We start from the raw sequence: 19,311 nt of genomic DNA, 5'->3' as shown, positions 1-19,311 counted from the left end.
AAGGGAAAAAGCTTTTTTTTCATTGCAGTAGAAAGCAAAAATATGGTTAAGCAATTTGAAAAGCATAGGAAAGGGTTGAAAGGTATTAGGAACTTCGGAAAGTCACACTGTAACATGTTTTCAAACTCTACCCAAACGTTACTTCAAGCTTGTTGATTTCTATAAACACGTGAGTTGGATGTTTGAAAAGTGTTTAGAAAGCTTTTCGTTCAAACCATTTTTCAACATGTGCCCTGGTGAAAATTGTTACTACTACGAATTTTTAGGGAAATTAGGACACTTCGTATTATTTCCTACGAAATTATAAACATGCATAGTTGTTTGTTGAAGAATTGTTAATTTTCTTTGAAAATTGCAGTGGCTTGTAGATTTTTTACTGAAAGAATATTAATTTTCATGTAAATCAACAAGTTTTTATGAGAATGTATGCATATTTACAATTTTGTACATTTGATTTTCGCAATTGTACGAAATGCGCCAATTTCCCTGAAAATTCGCGGCAAATCGTAGAAATCATTTTCACTTGGGTAATCTTTGAAAAATATTTCGCAATTTCGTTCCTCCTTTTCGTTCGACTCGTCCGTTTCCCTCTGCATGTTAATTATCAAATGAACCATCACGGCGAGTGCTTAAAGCCTGGAAGTTTTCCAACGCGTTTTGCCTTTTGACGTTCGTACAGCCGACCCTTATTTCCGAGAAACAGATATAAGATCACACGCTAGGGTTGCCTGGGAATTACTCAGGCGCGAAGTACTTCAAACGGTAAAATTTTCTCATTTTATCCACGATGTCGCGTCGCCTTTACTTTCGCCTTCCTTGTCGTCACCGTTTCCGTCAGCGTTGCGCGGAATTAAATTCAAGGAGGAAAAGTTTCCGCAGTCACTTATCCCTGCACATCTCGGGAACTCGTGCTCTCTTCGACAAGTAAGTTCCCGATTCCTTGCAAACAATTCCAATTTCACCGCGTCAAACTTATTCTGTTTTCGGATTGTCCAATTATGGCGCGAATCGATCCCCGTGAGGAGTGAGAAAACATTATTCCGTTGGGATCGTTCCACTTCCGACTAAGTGCAGCGTAACGATCCGAAAGTGCATTCACTTACCCCAAAGGCTTGCATGCTATCGTCTTGGGAATACGTGGATAGAGAGGCATTAATATCTAGCAGCCGTGGTGAGTTGGGAAAATCGTATGATTATTCCCAGTATATCGAAAGTACATTTGCAAATGATAAATTCTTTGATGGGGAACCGTTGCCAACATTTTTATAAAAACACGAATCTAAATAAATTTTTTCTTATTAATCAGGATAACTGTTTCTTACCCTGAGACTCAAATTTGTGTTTTTTCGGTACGTACGGTGCTTTTGCATACACCGTCTGAAATATCTCAGAGAGTTAAGGGGGTGCATATTATATAAGAGTAGATGGTTAAAAAATTGATGGAAGGGTATTCGTATCTCGAGAACCAATAATTCGTTTCGATTACGGTTTCTTTTATTCAAAAGTATGATGATTGAGCTGCATTTGCATATTGCTTTAATTAGAATAAATTAATGGGAAGCATTGATGTTGACAATAACGTTCACAATTTCGCTCGGCGACATATTTTCTGATGATCACGGGTATCTCAAAAACGGCTCAACCGAGTTACTCAAAATTTGGAAGCAACATTCTGAGACAGTTTACCCTCGTTTTCGCGATCGAAATTTTTTTCTAAAGAATGGTGACTGTTAAGTTGTAATTTAATATTTACAAAATGACAACTTTCAATTTAACCGGCAAAAAAATATGATAGTTTAATAAAAGTAAAATCCTGATAACTAGCGTCAAGTATCCAAGAATACTGTCTCTAAATTTGAAAGAAATCCGTCAAGACGTTGTCGAAATATCGTGGGTACCGCAAAAATATATCACCTTCGAAAAAGATCGACGTTATTCTCATTAAAAATCGACTGATTGTTAAGCTAGATGTACAAAATTTTTACTAATTAAACCATCATATAATTCAGCAATCTTTTATCGAGATATGAATTGCAAAAATTTGTCGCACGTATCCTCTTGACTTACAATTAGAAAAATATAACGAAATGGCATATATACTGAACATTTTACAACCGGCGCAAAAAAATTTCACATTTACCCAAATTATTTTCAACAGCGTGTCGCCGTAGCCATTAGGCGAAACTGTTATCGTAACTGCGATGGCCGCGAATCTACATTTTCGCAAGTTGTAACGCGCGCTCGGAAAGGGTTACGATTATGCGTCTGGCGATGATATTAAAGCTCGGAAAGTCGATTAGGCGCAAACGGTGCCATGCAGTTGGGCTGCAGGCAGCTGAGGGCGTAGAATTGCGCTCTGATATCAACGTGAGTAGGAATTCCATTGAAAAATAACACCGAGTTTCGTTTTACGATCGAATCAATATACGCGCTTTTTTACATTATGCATAGGAATTCATTTTTCTTGTTTTGACACGACGGCAGCATTGAGAATTCACTGCACAGCATGCCTTGTAGACGCCTCGCCACAAACGCAAACACCGCGAAGAGGGATCGTCTCAGAGCTTTGATCTTTGTTGGCTCCCCTCGCCGGAGATGCTAAGAAGATAGTGAAGTATATTCTTACACAGAGAAGATAAAAAACGAAAAAGAAAATTGCAAACTTGCTGGAGGCGAATTGATTTAGAGAATGAATCACCAGCCTTATGCTACTTCACAGCGATTCTATGCTTATGACGGTGTACAAAAGAGGCAGCAAAACGAAGTTGACCGCAATATTCATACTCCTATACTTTTACAAACTTTCTTTATTTGCTGAGAAAATTCAACAGAATTAAGTACAAGCCGCCAATAGCAGAATTAAAGAGTGGTCGACAAGCATTCCAAAGACTTCGCATGTTTAATTTGGATATATGCGGGTTCGATGTCGAAGTAATCAGATTTTTTTTACACATATTTACAATAGTCCTCAATCAAAAATCTACAAAAAGAACAGAAATCTTTTCTTCTTATGTATGCAAATATTATCATACAAAATGACATTTCAAGACCAACACGAGAAGAAGATTCCAATTGTCTTTATATTGTCCGGAGAAGATTAAGTTTTTTATTTCAATAATTTTTACACCGGTATAATTATAAGGTGTTTTTTTTATGCAACTATCTACTCAGATTTCCGCAAAATCAAATATTAATACGCAATAAAAAAAAATGTAAATGTAAATTTCCAATATTGTTTTTGCAACTGGGATGAAGACCATTATTATAAGTGGAAAAAAAAATAAAATGAAATAGAAGCGATTTCAAAATCACAGGCTGTTCATTGATCATGCAATACTTCACACTGCATTTTCACAGTATATTTTTCTCATTTCTCGCAGCTATGCAAGATGGATAAAAATGACCTTAATTTTTGAATTCTCACTCACAGGGTGTCCAACGAGGCTCTGCCAAGAAAACTCCAGGTCAGCCATATTGGCCGGGACTGGGACGACAAAGTTCATAGCATAAGTGTTGACCACCCCTTCTCGGACGTAGAACAGCTCCGCAGTGAGTCCTGAAACAGAAGAGTAATCCTCGATTCAATCTACACCCAGCTTTGGCTCGCCGTTCCCAAAGTTTCCACGAATGACGAAGTGAATTACATGCCATCGATAACGCAACGCGTCCTCAACTTCCAGATTGGGGTAATGTTTTTTTAAAATCTTTATTGTTTTACTGGAAACAATTCATAGACATTACTTTCTTTCTAATTAAACATCTTCCCGGATGATAAAATTCTTATCTGGAATCTGAGCCTCGTTCCCATTCAAATAACGTATAAGAAAAGTATACCTACTTATTCCATTCAAAATAATCGTGCAGTACGGTTAGACAGTCGAACTGGGCTTATTTCAATATGAATAAGGATGTGTTAAAAAGGATGAATACGGCAAATACTAATGTTCAGAACTTGTTCTAGGGGAAAAAATATTCCCCTGATTTGAAACAGTTTAATACACGACACGACTGTTACAAATTGATTGTAGCGTGTCATCAATAATATTGTATTATAGGAGAATAGAATTGCGTTCGCAAAGTTATATCTGTTTGCCAGATCGTCGAAGTATGTTAGCGTTTTGTTTTTTGAAAACTTTAATACACGAGATGCAATTATCTTCGGCAGAACTGCTATCTTTCCGTGGATCGACCTAACCTCGATTTTACGCTCGATAACGTAAACTGTTCGGATTGGATATTGTAATTATTCCCAGGGGAACTCTATTCGTACGAACATCATGTCACGGCACTTCCAACATGCAGTTAAAATTTTCTAAACTACGCGACATCTCTTTCCAGCACGGTTTAGTGATCATATCCCGATATTGCCAGCAGTCATTAACGTTTCACATTTTATAACCACATTATAGAATAAGTTTTGTCATCTTTTCAGCTGTAGATATTTCGTTCGCTTTTGTTATCTTGTAAATAACAGTCTCAAATTACTAGGGTATCTCACTCTTGCTCATGAAAAAAAAAAACCATAAACTTTCGTCGTATTTGAAGAGACAAATTTAGACAAAACTATGTCCGAGAGAGTAATTCGTGAAGAAGCATGATGATTCATTTTCCATTTTCGAATATTTCGACTGAAATTGAAACGGTTTCTCAATCATTATTTCGTAGTCAAGACTGTAAAGACAGTGAAAAATAATGCCGCTTTGAAGAGTGTTAAAAGTCTGGAAATCCTATTCGGTAGTTCACCAGAAAACAAGCCTTCTGAGATTGATCAAATTTTCGCAATAACTTTCAGCCGTCAATATTAATCAACAGAATATAGTTCTTGTATTTCGGCATCGTCTCGACGAAAGGGGATAAACCTCCTTAAACCGCACTTGCCGGTAACTCGAACCACCAACTCGCAGTCTAAGTGTAGTTTGACTGAGCCGTGAGGCCTGGTCCAGTAACTAATCGTGAGTAGAAAACCGTGTCTGGCCGTATGAAGGGGTATCACTACTTGGCAAAGCGGCGTGCAGTGTTTGAGACGGCGACGTCATCGTCGCCGTGATATTACACGTCGGGTAAATTTCCGCAAAGCCATTTCGCTGTCGCGACGTCGCGCCGCCCTCCAAAAGCTCTTTTGCCACCGTTTATCTTGCGTGCCTCGATGTACGAGTGACGGCTGAAAGAGTGGGTAAATTTTGGTAATTTAACAACACAAAACTCGACAATCAATTACAGAATGCAGTAGTGATTTGTTTTAATCGAAGAAATGCAGGCTGAGCTTCGTTTGCATATTTTTTTACTGCGATCAAATGGTTGGACAATTTTATCCTGTTACCCACGATTCCTGTTTTTCCTACAAAGCGACGATGGTTCGAAGTTGAAATTCGATTTTTCGTTCAAGCCTTGCGAGTTACTTAAATATAATCAGGCGAGATAGCAAACACTGTAAATTATGCGACCGAGTGAAATGGCTGTCGTTATCCTCAATAATAATGCTTGCTATTACGATCCGAATAAGGAAAAATGTGTTAAGGAATCTCGATTTAGATAGTCTTGAATAACACAGCCCCAAACGGATTGAATAATCTGTGATCGCAACGTAAAATCTCAAAAATCACCAACTTACTTTTTTACCCACCTATACTCGCATATTATACTCCTTTACTTTAAGCGTATTCCTAGACACGACTCGAGGACTAAACACCGGTGAAATCCAGGCAAGTTAACGCTGGCTGAAACATGCTAATGAGATAAAATTAGCATCAGGCTTCGTTAATGCCGAGGAGATGAGATCGGCGTTTGATTCAATATGTCCCCCGGTCGAACGGATCACTCGCAAGGCAAGCAGAACCCGCACCATCGCCCTCCAGATCCACCGGGACGCACAGCTCGTCGGGTCGGGACCCAGGAGCCAAGGTAAATACATTAAGGATACAACATCCTGCAGGGGCACGTCCCGTCGTCTCCTGACGCGCCCGAGCGGAGCAGCTGCGACTCTGTCCAGGGTTGCGGAGACCCGGCGTGTTGGCTACCAAAAGGCGGACATCATCAGACGGATGTACACATCTGGGATTGTCACGCAAGGGTGGGTATTGCGTCGGGGATGCAGGCCAAAGCAAGCTTTTCGGAATACATTCTAATCGTCGCGTCGAGGAGTCACATCGAGTGTTCTTGAGAGTCTGCACGCGAGAATCGTGGTGTTTACGACGACTGCACTAGCCGTAAAACTTTTATACAAAAAATGGTGTAATTCCTCAATAAGATGCACCTCATCATACGCGGAATCTTCGCGCCAAGTACATCAAAGTGCCGAGTGTTCTTTATTCATTTACAAAAATGCACTAAGGTGACCTTCTACAAGTGTAACCTGTTCAAATATAAACTGTGTTTATATATCCATTATTACGTCTGCTTGATGGAGAAATTTTTAATTGACCAAAGCAATTCACGTCATTTGATAATGGAGTTGTAGCAAAATTTTTGCACTTGAAGTGCTTTTGGGGGGATTAGGCAATTCGAACTGTGAGGTAAGAAATTGAAATGGAGACTTAGTGTAGAATGACGTCGTTATGTATGCAGTGAAACGGTTTATGCGAGCGATGAAATGTGGTGGCGGATTTTATTTCTCAAGGTGACGCTATTTCTCACCATAAATTTGACCCTTGAGCGATCCATTTTAATCCAACTCTTATAAATTAGACGATTTAAGCCTTAAAAAGCTCAACACTTAACTACCTTCACAGCGAAATCGCTGAATTTTACCCCATTTTACCGGACCAATAAACCTACGAGCGCGTTTCACATTTCTAAAAACTACTTCAGTACCAGGCATTTTCATCGTTCTGGGTTTAGATTTCAAGAGGCTAATCGTACCTTTGTCTCACACGCGTGTTGGACGGTGTCGGGTTCAAAGCTACAAAGCATCTTCCACATTTTGCCCTCGATTTACTCGAGAAAAATACCCGACCTCTAGTCGCCGAATCTAATAAAATTGTTCAGCAGCAAATTGGGTTCGGTTAGAACGACGCTCGATGCTCTTTGTTTTCCCGACTCAATAATCCCGAGGCAGGGGGAATTCGGACAATGGCCGAATTGCCTGCAGAGTTTGTCGACATTTTAAGAATTGAGTGACTGGGGACAAAGTGAAGAGTTCCGAATTTACAGTCGTGCTTTCAGCGGCTGACGGCTTCTCGTTTCGTTTTTAGCTGATGAAAAACTGTTTGCTCGTGTTAGTGACTCATACTTAACTTCCGAAGTTTATCCTAATATGTCACTGGTTCAACTTTCGGAGTCGGTGTCTGAGGTATTCGACATTCGGTTATGTCAAAAATGACGATTCCAAATTGAAACTCAACTCTCAATCAAAAAGGGAACCAGGTGATTGTTCTTCTGGATAGTCTGTTGTAGATTTTCAGGACAGCGACGATGCCAAGCAGACAATTACACGAGCGTACGTACGATAAGCCATCTAGACGAAGGGGTCGTCGTGGAGTGGCGAGTAGAAATTGTGGGGTAAAACCGATGGATGAAAACTTGTAACAATTACGAGGAGGAGGTCGAGAGGCGAGGCAGGCGGGAAAGTTGAATGGGGTCTCTCAAGTGGTTTGGAAATGTTTGCTTCTAATTAAAATTACAGTGACATTATACAACCCGTTCATACGAGCCGAAGTTGCGCCGTCAAGTGGAGTTTTATTTTTTGTAATACATGTTCAATTATATTCGTCCATGTTTTTAATTAATAACAACACGGTACGTACAAAAACAGAGACAGTCACACGCAGTGCCAATTGCGAGACAAGAGCACGTGGAAGGCGGTCGATTTTAACTGCGTTACGAAAACTTTGCGCTCCCTTTCCTTTTTCGCGACACCATAATGCACGCGACGCATAGACGTTTGGGCATTCACGACGTCGACAAAAAGTAAATTGAAGTGGAGTGTATTTTACTGGAACAGCCGGGAAACTAACCCCCCATTAAAAATTCTTTTCCGTATTTCGTTTGAATGGCGCGCGCGCGCGCGAAAGCTCAACTTTGAAGCACGAAGCGGAAATGAGGTGATGGCGCTAGCCGCGCGCTCTAATCGCTCGCCTTGCTAATTATTCCCAGCGCTACATTCAAATGACAAACATACGCATTGCGGTACGTATACCTTTCACATCGCGCTGTAATTATTCACCTTGTTAGCGGAGCTTATCTCTCGTACAATTTATTAGTTGGTGAATTTCGCACGCGCGTAGGCGGTGAACTCTCTTTATAAACCCCGTCTTTTCACTATCATTTTTTCCCTACCACCTACCCCCGTTCTTTTGTAACGTCACACCGCGGCTCAACGCTGTATTGAACTATTGTTTACCGTTAGAATCTACCGGATGAATACCTACGTCTGCCGCCTTCTATTACTTTGTTTATACGCGCTTCGGCCATTGTTGGTTTTTCACGTTCTTCTTCTATTCTCTTCTTCTTTACAGTCTCGACCCGTGGAAAAATTCGTCGACAAAGTGTGTAAATCTTATTTTACACCTTTTTTTTTTACCGCATGAAGTAATAAAATCGTTCCCTTTGAAAAATGATAATCTTTGCTATTTCGGTTATGCGATGATTCAGAAATGTTTGGGAAAAAACATCCAAAAAACATGAAAATCCACCATTTTTAGGGAATCGCCAACATTTATTGAATACGCAATAGAACAGCAAGCATCGGTGTAACTACGTTTGTTTTTGGAGCAATTTTTTCCTCTTTTAACCCGTATTTACAAAGAATGCAGGTATATTTTTTTATCCATTTTTCCATTAGCTCAATTTCGGATCCCGCATTTTGTTCACGTTGTTGACTTTGCGACATGTCTTGTGTTGTTTCAGATAATTCCAATTGTAACCTCAATGTCCATTCCCGCTGCTTTTGCTTATCGGCGGAATCGAACCAGTTGAAAATAACTCGCAATCAGGCCTTTCACAATTTTAAGCCCAAAATTACGCCAGTGTACAATATAGTACATTGCAACGGTGCACGTCTTCTCAAAGACGAAACCTGTATAGGTATAGAGTCAAAAAGAGAAGTCGAAGTTTCTCATTTCGTATAATATATAAACTGCGGCGAAGGAGCTTCGCGTCAAGACCGTGCGATACAACTTTAAGCGGGAATGCCTACCGCAGTCGTTCGAGAAGTTGTCTACGATAGGGAACTTGCTTTCAGTCATTAACGACAATGGAGGTGGAAAAGTTTCGGTATGTCGTATTCCCCGAGGACCCGAGTTCCCCGGCCCGTGACGTCGACGTCGAGGACGTTCCTGTTATACCCCTTAGCAGAACTGGCAAGAAGACTCCCGCGCACTCGAATGTGATTTGCATTAAGCAGATGATGTTATGCAGATCGCGCCAACTGCGCGTATTCCTATATCGTTATACACTGCATATTCCCAATTTGCATATGGAATATTCATTTAACCGCGAATCTCTTTGCTGCATAAATTCGTCGACCAGGCAAAATTTTTCGATTTTTTACATTTTTTCTTTCGTTTGAACCTCGGCCTGTGATACGACTTTCAACGTAACTCAACGAGCCGTTCCGGGATCCCGGATAGCGGTAATTTAAATATGTAAACTCCACAGCCTCGGAAATATAGCATGGTTTTCAACAAGCGAACACACGGGTTTCACTACTTTCAACCAGATTACGCAAACACTTTAGTGAAATTTTAACTATACGTGTATCGATAAAGTTTTGTAACAGAATTAGTGTTTCCCGGCCTCTGCATGGATTCATTGAATTCAGTGCATTTCTATACACAGCGTTAAAAAATTATATTCTTTAAATGTTCCGTGAGTCAGAATTTTTTTTTATGAAAAAGTCAAACAATTCGAAGTATATTTCTCGTACTTTGAAGAACTAAATTTCGTGCTTCAAGTTACGCAGATAAATAACAGGACTCTTTAATTCGCGATACATTCACAACATTCGTTAATCCGTTCCCATAATAATCGAAATAACGAGTAGAGCGTACTGTAAAAGAATTTCAACGATCTTGCAAAATTGAAAAGATATGCTCATTGATGAAGCTAAACTGGTCGACGTCGATTCTTACACGAAGTTTGCCGAGAATATTTTTAATTTTCACCGAAACATCTTTCCTAAAATCAATAATTTTTATTGATTTAGCATAAAAATTCCAACCATCCATAAAACAGATTCGACAGGTTCAATTTGTCGGTTGTATTTTCCACCGCAATTCCGTTTCAAAGACAATGCACCGAGGTGTCACAGTTTTGATATACTACCTCGTCACGAACGCTATTCGCTTGAAATTGCCTTTAATTAGGAGATGAACGGGGAGATAAAAGGTAACGAAACGAAGATTGCCGACCAGTTAAGAGTGAGAAATGAGGCCGTACTGTCCGTTTATTTTTACTAATGCGATTTGCTTATTCAGTATGATTTCAGATAACGATACGCATGGGTTCGACGGTATAGAACCTCCAACACCAAAGCTCTTACAAATTATGAAAAATACAGGGTGTCCCGCAACTTGCATTTAACGAACCGGAAGCGGTCTTGTGCGTGGAAAATAAGGATAGACGAATGAAATTTCCCTAGCCGACATTTAATTTGAAAAATTCAAATCGACGAATCCAATCGGATTGTTCGAAAAGACACGTTCACTTTGAACTATCGAATTTCAATTTCAGCTTCATAGTCGGGGATCTCAGAAAATTCAAGTTACCATATTTCACGTAAATTAAGTAACTTCAACATCAACGTCAACTAAATTTTGAGTTCATATTTGTAATCAGCGCCCTTGAAACTCACGATTTTGAAATTTCGAATCAGTCAAAGGGACGAAAAAAATGTAAGCTACAGTTTTTAAAACGGGCGAATAACTAGCTTCATAGTTGCATTTCATAAACAACATTTATCGATACGAACGCTGGACGAATTTCACAACAGAGTGCGAGAATATATTATAACATGGCAGAGTGCATCAGCAGGCAGTCGGACAATTTGCAGTGTATTTTATTTTATACGCGATGAGAGATAGCTCGTATCGAAGCTCTCTCGTATTTCCAACCGATATGATACGAGGCCGTATTATATTTCCCCGGTCGATCCGTATATCAAATCCCCGTCAGTGTGAGCGTCATGGAGCCAGCGAAATGTCCTCCACCACGTATTTCCAAGCATTTTTCAATGGGGTGAGCATATAAGCATGCCATGACCTTTGAACTTCCAAAGACTGTCCGGACGGCAATCGACCGAATATCGCGCGTTTTGCAGCTTTTATCTTCATAAAATCATTTCTGCTAACTTGGATCGCTGGGTTTTGTCAGCAGGAATAATAAATGATTCAGAGTTTATGAGATTCGGGAAGTCTGCTAAAAAGTTTTCACGTGTATTTGATAAAATTTATAGGAGGTGGAAGATTTTTACTCTCGAAATAATTTTTCCGATGTTTTCACAGAGAACCCCACAGATTAATGTAAAAAGAATTGTCCATAAATGACTTTGATTTTTTCTTGGTAAATTTACTCATGAAATGTAAAAAAATACAGAAATCAGAATAGCTGCGAGGTTTATCAGACTTTCAAAAAAAATTTGCGGGTGGACAAATTTTTTTACATATTTAAAGTTTTCTAAGTTCTCTTTCAGAGGTTTTCGAATTGTAAGTTAGGAAAAATCCGAATTTTGCTTCTGAACGTCAGGAAAAAAATTGTTGCTTCTAAGCAGATCGTGAAGAAACATTTCAAAAAATATCTCCGTACAAATTTTTCTTTATTTTCACGCGGGTTTTAATAAAATTATCCTAATCCTGCTTTCAGAATTGGGAAAATTTTGAAATCCAACGACGAATTCCGCTACCGTGAGGATAGCGCTTTCGGCTTTGATCATGCACGATTCGCAATTTCGCCGCGAATGAATCTACGATGCTTTATACGACTTGCTTATTCTGTTCATGCCGACTCCCGTTTTCCCGACCCCGTTCAACTCAAACTTCGAAATCACGTTCGCGGAACGTTAAACTCCTCTTTCGCGTTCTCACAGTGAAGCTGTTATCAGGTCCCACGCACACCGCTCACCTCATGGATGTAACCTACTTGATTGTTTGTCCAAGAAGCTCCATGTCAAGCGAATTGAATCTTGAATACAACAAAGGAGCAGAATCTTGTCATTTTCACGGACCGGCTCAGTTCCATCAACTCACAATTCAGAGCTCGGTTCGTGTACGAATGAACTCGTAACATTTCTCAGAATAGCTTAACTTTGATATTGACTTATGTATGGACCTCATTGCTTTTAATGTGGTTGAAACTTTTTCAGGTGATAGCGCCTCTGAAACCTCTAATTAATTTTTTGTTTTCATTTTCTCATACAACCATTCTTAAGTTATAAATATTCAAACGTTTGCATAATTATATCCTGCTTAAACTTCTCGAAATATTTTCAAACGTTTCCTTTTCCATTTTGAATATTCTAAAAACAGTCCCAGGACGAAGTGTTTGTTTCTTTTTTTCACTCGCTCAATTCTATGTTTGGAAGTATTGAAACAAATTTTCAACTCTGTGACAAACATGCTAAAATTATATAAAAGGTTACATTTAATTTTGCCGACTATTTTATATGGTATTTCTGAAAATTTACCTAATTGTAACACGTTATTTTATAGAATTGAAAATAATACAGAATTTTTCTCTAAATTTCAAATCGATATTTATCAAAATAAAATGTTTAGGCCGCAACAAAAAAATCTGATTTTAAAATTGATTCTATTATGAAACTGATATTAAAATGGTCGGAACAATAACCAAAATTGTAGAGAATTCGAAGTCAAATAAAGCTTCAAAAAGGTTTCAATACTCTCAAAAACAATTGCATAAAAAAGGAAAAATGAATGAATTGGCACAATGAAGGCACTACCGTCACCTCAAAAAGTTTCAAATCACAAATGGTGAAGTTAAAACCTGATTGAGTTTGTTTGAAATGCTCCATCGTATATTAAAATCAAATTTTTCGCTTCAATCCGTTTCACCGATATATTTTAAAGAATTTAGTGTAAATTTTCGGTAACATAAATGTTTTTATTAAAAAGAGAAGGTAAATGAAAAAATAATTACATCTACGACCATACGTTGTATTCGACAAACACGCGAGGTGATTTTGCCGACCCGGTTGGTCTTTTCCGAAATCCAATCTGAATTTGCACACTTGTGCGAGGGTGGAGCGTTTGGAGGTTTTTGTACAGCGCGATCCACCAGACAGCGCAAACACGGCGTGTACCTACGTCGAAAGCAAATTAAAAATCAATTCAACTTCGAAGCCGTTTGTTTCGCGGCACGCGCTTTGCTTTTCGTGCCCATGGCAGAAAACGGATCGCGACCCTCGAACAGCCCGGAAATTGTTCGCAGACTCTTTGAAAGTTAACAAAATGAAATGACACGTTCCAGCAGTGGTGGAAACAGGCCTGTCAATTCATTCCGGCTAACTTCAGCATTGATTTCAAATTACTTTTGGGAGTAACCTACCTCGGCGCGAAATAGCTTCAAGGGATGTTTTCACCCTTCTGCGCTTGATTTTAAACTTCACTTTGAATATACGCTATGGATATGGAACGTTTCACGAATGACGAACGATTATACGGCTGAAAAATACTTTTATCTTTGTTTCGAAGTTTGAGGTTTAAAAAATGGACCGTAATTGTTTGAATGCACTGATTCATCTCTTGGTATTAGTGACATTAAGGAGATAGGATTTAGTGATCTTGCTTGACCTAGCATCGACAGTTTTTATTAATTTTATTACAAAATAGTCGTTCATTGAATGATAATCAAATTTTCAGTTTTTTTACTGCGAAAAACTCGTTTATAAATACAAATAGAAAATACTAGAAGTATAAAAAATCGGTTTGGTCGAGTTTGCGCATTCTTATTTTATTCGGCAGATTATTTTATACAGATTCACTGAAAAACTTTTTTGTTATCAAGTTTGCGTCGTTGAATATTTAATTTTATAACATTGCACGGATGTTGATCATCATCAGCAAGTAAAAATATTGAAATAATTAAAAAAAATATGCTTTGGTGAAGTCGCAGAAAGCAGAATTTTGAATTTCTTTAAATTTTGAAAAATATTATACCTTAAACGAGTACAATAATTTAATACATGTTCAATGTACTATCTCATGATAAAATTGATGATAAGTACCGATTTTTGTACAATCGACGCCCTAAGATAATTATAAACCATTTTCAGAAATTTTGCAGTCTAAAAAAAAAAAAAAAAATGAACCTAGTATTTTTGAATCGTGTAATCATAGATAATTTGCAAATCTTCACCGATCAATGTCAACTATTCAAAGACTTGGAAATGTAGCGCTTAAGTGTGACTTTAAACAGACGGATGCAAATGCTGCAAACGGCGAATGCGAATTTCCACCTTCAGAAACGTGGAAAGATCCTTTCTCAGGTTAGCTGGTTGGATGAAAGCCGGTGTTTCCTTTTTCCTTATGTTTTCCGTGGCGCTCAGCGCGAGAATACCTGCAGGGGCAACTTCGCTTCAAAGTAAAGTCATTTAACCGGTGCAATCTAAGTTAAGTGACTTTCGAGAGCTTTGCGGCTGGAACTTGCCGACAGTTTCCTTCTGAACGAACAAGTCAGCTTGCATCCAACCTCCGCTTTCGACTATGTCGTGCAGCCTTCTCGAAAAATCAGAAAAGTCTGAAGGTTGGCGAAGTTAGTTAGTCTCTCAATCCCATTCCTAGATTACCAACGTTCAGGCTATGTCTACATCTGCACTTTATTACATTTATCGACCATACAATCTTGATCCGATCGTTTGACATTAACAAGTTCTGTTCACTCGGAGATCGTGATTACATTTTTACAACTGCAAGGAGAATTAATCTTATAAGAATCAACTTTATTTGAGTCATTAAATACTCTGATACGCGGTTATAAACATCGAAACGAACACGTGACAATTTTTCATTAAACCGACTCTCTTACTGTCTGAGTTTAATTGTTAAGATCTCTACATGACAATCAAAACAGCTGCCACTTTTCGTCAAAAATGAATAACTATTCTTTATAAAAAAATTCCGCAAGTAAGGGAAAACAATAAACTAAGTAGCAGTCGCTACGTTTTGCACCCGTGATGAATCGAAATTGCAGAAACCTTTTGGTATTCGAACAGTTTAATTTCACAACTGATAAAATGAATTCATAAAATTTTGTATTCTCGGGGTAATAATTTGTCCTGCAGTATTTTCCTTCCCTTTAACTTCCCCTCGCAACTAACACAAGGCTTGTAAAATGTTACAGGTTTTCACATTTTCATTATCCAAGTGCATAATACTTTAGTATGAAAATAAAGGTTATCTTCTGCGAGGAAAAGATCGTTCCCGAGACATCCCTCCGAGATGCAAAGATCTCCTCGGGATAAATGTCGTTGAAAATAAAAATAGACTCATCAGCTGCCCTCGAAATTCAGGTGCAACATCTATAATAACGTTAATTTGCAATCAGCGTCAAGTTTGGACGATCAATCAAGGGACGGCAGGTGGGGATGGGGCGAAATCAGCCCTTGACAAGTCGCCCTCCGTTCAGCGAGAGCGCGGCATCACGCCTACATATACATGTAGGTATGAAGGTATACGTACCAGCCACGTATATAAACTTGAAACATTGGATGACGATAAAATATTTTATGCACTAGAGTAGGCGAGAGAGTGCGTCAGCTTTGTTACGGGGGTGATTCATGGGGCTCTAAAGTAATATCTTTGTCGACTCGGGGCCCCAACACAGCCGCAATCATTGCACGTACTTAAAAATCGCATTTGCATACTGAGAGAGAAACACTCGAGTGGACGCAGTCCGGTACGCGAGTGATGCTTGACGGGTGTTTTCAAGTACCTTATACTACAAAGCTTTTGTTAATTAAGTCTCACGGATCTGAAGTGGCTGATGCGTTTCTCAAAACTGTTCACTTTGCAGCCTTGCAATGGTTGTGCGGTGCGGGGGACGCATTTTTATCGTCAATTCGACATCATTTCACGGCTTTAGTCTCTGATTTGAGAATTCATTCAATTCGAAATCGAATCAATCCTTTCAACGTTCGTTTCAAATGACGTTTAATGATTTTCATTTTGTCGCGTGATTTTCGTTGATTTCTTGGAACGACAGCCATGATTTTCAATGATTTCCTAGCGCTCTAGGCAATGTTCAGAGATTTCCGAATCAGACGAAATTACACTAATTCACTAAAAATACTGGGAAATCACTGAATGGAAATCAATTTGTACATCGAAAATAAACGAAAGTACTTGCAGATAACATAGTAATTGTTGGAACGTTATTTAATTGAAATCATTTAACGTTTACCGCAAGACATGCAATGATGATTTGGATGATTTCGAGCGCTCGCCGTGCATTTTTTGAACGACACCGTGTAACTTGAAGTGATTCGTAATGATCTCGGTCAACTCGTTTATTTTCTCGTTATATGAAAGAATATTTTAGGCGTCAAAGTTACTTCGATTTACAAGTTGATTTCCAGCCGTTAAATAATTGACTGAATCGCCCCTTTAAAAATCCAAATTTTGGAAATTTATTCACCCACTCTACCCACCGAGGAGTTTCATGACCTGAGCTTTGCTGATGAAGATGTTCAGATAGCCGTCGCTGCGTCCGACAAAAATGAGCAACACCATAGCGAAGGTCAGAAGGTTGCAGTACCTTCTCCGACGCATTGTCACATGCTTTGCGGTACTTGACGATTACACTACGTCGCGAAAAACCCTCTAAGTATATCCTCCCCGCACCGAACTTCACTGATCATTTTTCAACCCTTCCATTTCTCACTTTCGCGACACACACTCGATGCGATCCCGTCTTACTTCTCAGCGATTAATGTCGTTTCATTTTCATATCTCACACCGGCGATGGTTCGTTAAAAAAGTATCACACGTGCTGAAGTCACGCGACTGATTCCGCGGTAAGAATATTCTATCTGATTTTCGAAAATTCAGTGAAATTGAAAAATAGCGAATGGAAAAGAAGCTTTGATTTAGGATTCTGATTTGACTCTTGCGAAAGCCAGGCAGCTTTTCTCCCGCCGCGCCCGAAGCAGTTCGAGTCACGTGGCTTCTGGAAGCCCAGAGCGCTGGAAGGTGACGTTGAGAAACGGGCGTTGTTGGCGTCGGGACGCGACTGAAGAATTCCTGCCCGCCTCGAGGGTCGAGCTTGCGGCGCAAGCGCCCGCCACGCGGCCGAAGCAGGGAGAAATCCGATTTCAGAAATTGCAAATACGTACGTAGGTAATTCTGGCAAATTGATCGACCATTCGAAATTCTAATTAGAATCCCGTCGTCGCTACTCGGTTCTCGCCCAGAGATTTTCCACGTCAAACCTTTCCTCGTTAACAAACAATTCGCCAAACCCGCGATGCCGTGCACAAAGCTTTACTTCCCAAGTACATCCGCCGCTTCGTCGCGGTTTTGCGGTTCACGCGGTTATGTACATATATAATCCGGGTTCACCTTGTCGTTGCACTGCAAAACGTTCGTCCGCGACTTGCGCTGTATTTGTAACCCTGGATATACCGGCTTACTCTCGCATTTATGTGCGAAAATTTCCAGCACCTTGGAGCAGTGTGGATATACGTGAAAAGCTGTTATGATGGCCGGAGTGGGCTTACAATAAAACCTCGAAATTAATTATAACAAGGAGCTTTTGACGTTCGGGTTGACGAGTCACTCGGAATTATTTACCACATGACGTTGGTGCTTGACGCTGACGGTTGTTATTTATACGTGAATTATTCCATTCGGACATCATTGATGCAAATTAATTTCTCATGTTAAATATTCCTATGCATTAAAGAGAAAAATCAGGGGATTCTTTAAAATTATTATAATGTTCGATGGTGAATTTCTTAAGCAATTGCTGAAAGTCTTATGAAATCAGAATTTCAAATTATATGTTTCGAAATTTTATGAAATCCTCTACGAAGTCTTCAGAGTCCCTTCGCAGTAATCTTGGGAGTAATTACTTTGCATACATTAAAAAGCCTTCTGAACAACATGTAGTATGGTAGTATCGTAAAACATCGTAAGTTCTTTGAAATTATAAAGTCCAGTAAAAATCTATAAAGTCTCCGAAGACTCTGAAGCTTTAGAAAACGGCGTGATTTTTGTACAATTTTAGAAAATCCAAATACATTTCCTACTATGTACGAGAAATAGTCTTAAATAATAATTTTTGACATATAGTATTGAATAATATTCAAGAATAGTAATTCTACAACCGTATTTTCGCCTCGGTCGTTTTCTACAATCTTCTGCGAAAAAAGCAATTTTCCGACAGCTCAAGGTAATAACAATTCCCATGCAATTGCGAAACGGAGGATGATCGATCACGGAGCTACAAAAATACTGGAAACACGATAGAAAAAGTGAAACGAGCAATGATCTGCAGGCAAAGTTATAATAGAAAATGGCAAACTGGTCACGGTGATGGTGGGAGTTTTATTCTGCGCGACACACGAATATCATAACGATGAAAAGTATGATATCGGAGAATGAAATTGAGTTCGGGGCTGGGGAAAACGGGGGACAAAATTTAATTAACTCGAATCTGCACCCCGTTTGTTGCCGACGGTTTGACTGTTCCCAATTTGATCTCTGCGAGTTAAACTTTGCGCATATAGTCCGTACGTACGCACACGAAGCGCCTGGTGTGAACGGGACTTTGATTACAACGGAGGATTAATTAGCCCCATCAAACCTGGCCAGGATCTCTCTTTCGCCTCTGATCCATTCTCCGCCGTTTCATCCCCCGCAGCAGGCCCCACGGTAGGGCCCAAGTCTCCGTCCCGTTCGGCAAATTAAAACTTTTACATCCCAGCCGCGGGGCACGGAAACTCGGATCGCGCCTGGCTTCCCCCGATTTCTCAAGAAGGAATGAAATCCTCGTACCCACCGTTGTCCAGGAGACCAGCGCCGCGGGCCAAGTGCCTCCGAATATACCCCAAATTTTCTTGTAGGGGGAGAAACGGTCGGAAACGGGGCAGATTGACTGCCCTAAGCTCTCAAAATTCGGAACGTTGCATGTGAAATGTGCGCTTTTTCAAATACGTTGACGTGTCAGCTACTGTACTGTATTTTTTGTGAAATTGGTTGAGACTTTAAGCTCGAATTATCAATGGTTTCTTTATTTAGTTTTACCGCGTCGAAAGGAGCATGAGAGATTTTTTCCATACTTCCATCTTCACTTGTTCTTTGGTTGTAAGGTTTCAAAAAATGTCCTGCTTCAACTTCTCGAATGAATATGACCGTGATGATA

At 39.5% G+C, this 19,311-nt stretch overlaps 1 protein-coding gene across 3 annotated transcripts in view; it reads right to left on the bottom strand.

The window, feature by feature from the left end:
- The window catches only part of LOC124302550 (tyrosine-protein kinase Drl-like), a 69,366-nt gene extending 52,205 nt beyond the window's left edge, over positions 1–17,161 (bottom strand). The window contains exons 1-2 of one of the 3 annotated variants that reach the window (XM_046758825.1): positions 16,598–17,161; positions 3,429–3,556 (exon numbers count right to left, since the gene is read on the bottom strand). In XM_046758825.1, the coding sequence (XP_046614781.1) occupies positions 3,429–3,556; positions 16,598–16,718 (249 nt within the window). In that variant the 5' untranslated portion in view covers positions 16,719–17,161. Of the gene's footprint in view, positions 1–3,428; positions 3,557–16,584 lie in introns of all 3 variants that reach the window. The other 2 variants (XM_046758826.1, XM_046758827.1) reach the window with 2 other exon arrangements.
- Between the last annotated feature and the right edge of the window lie 2,150 nt (positions 17,162–19,311).

This window comes from Neodiprion virginianus, chromosome 4 (genome assembly GCF_021901495.1).
Source record: "Neodiprion virginianus isolate iyNeoVirg1 chromosome 4, iyNeoVirg1.1, whole genome shotgun sequence".
Lineage (NCBI taxonomy): Eukaryota > Metazoa > Arthropoda > Insecta > Hymenoptera > Diprionidae > Neodiprion > Neodiprion virginianus.
This window is presented reverse-complemented; position numbering and strand designations above follow the sequence as displayed.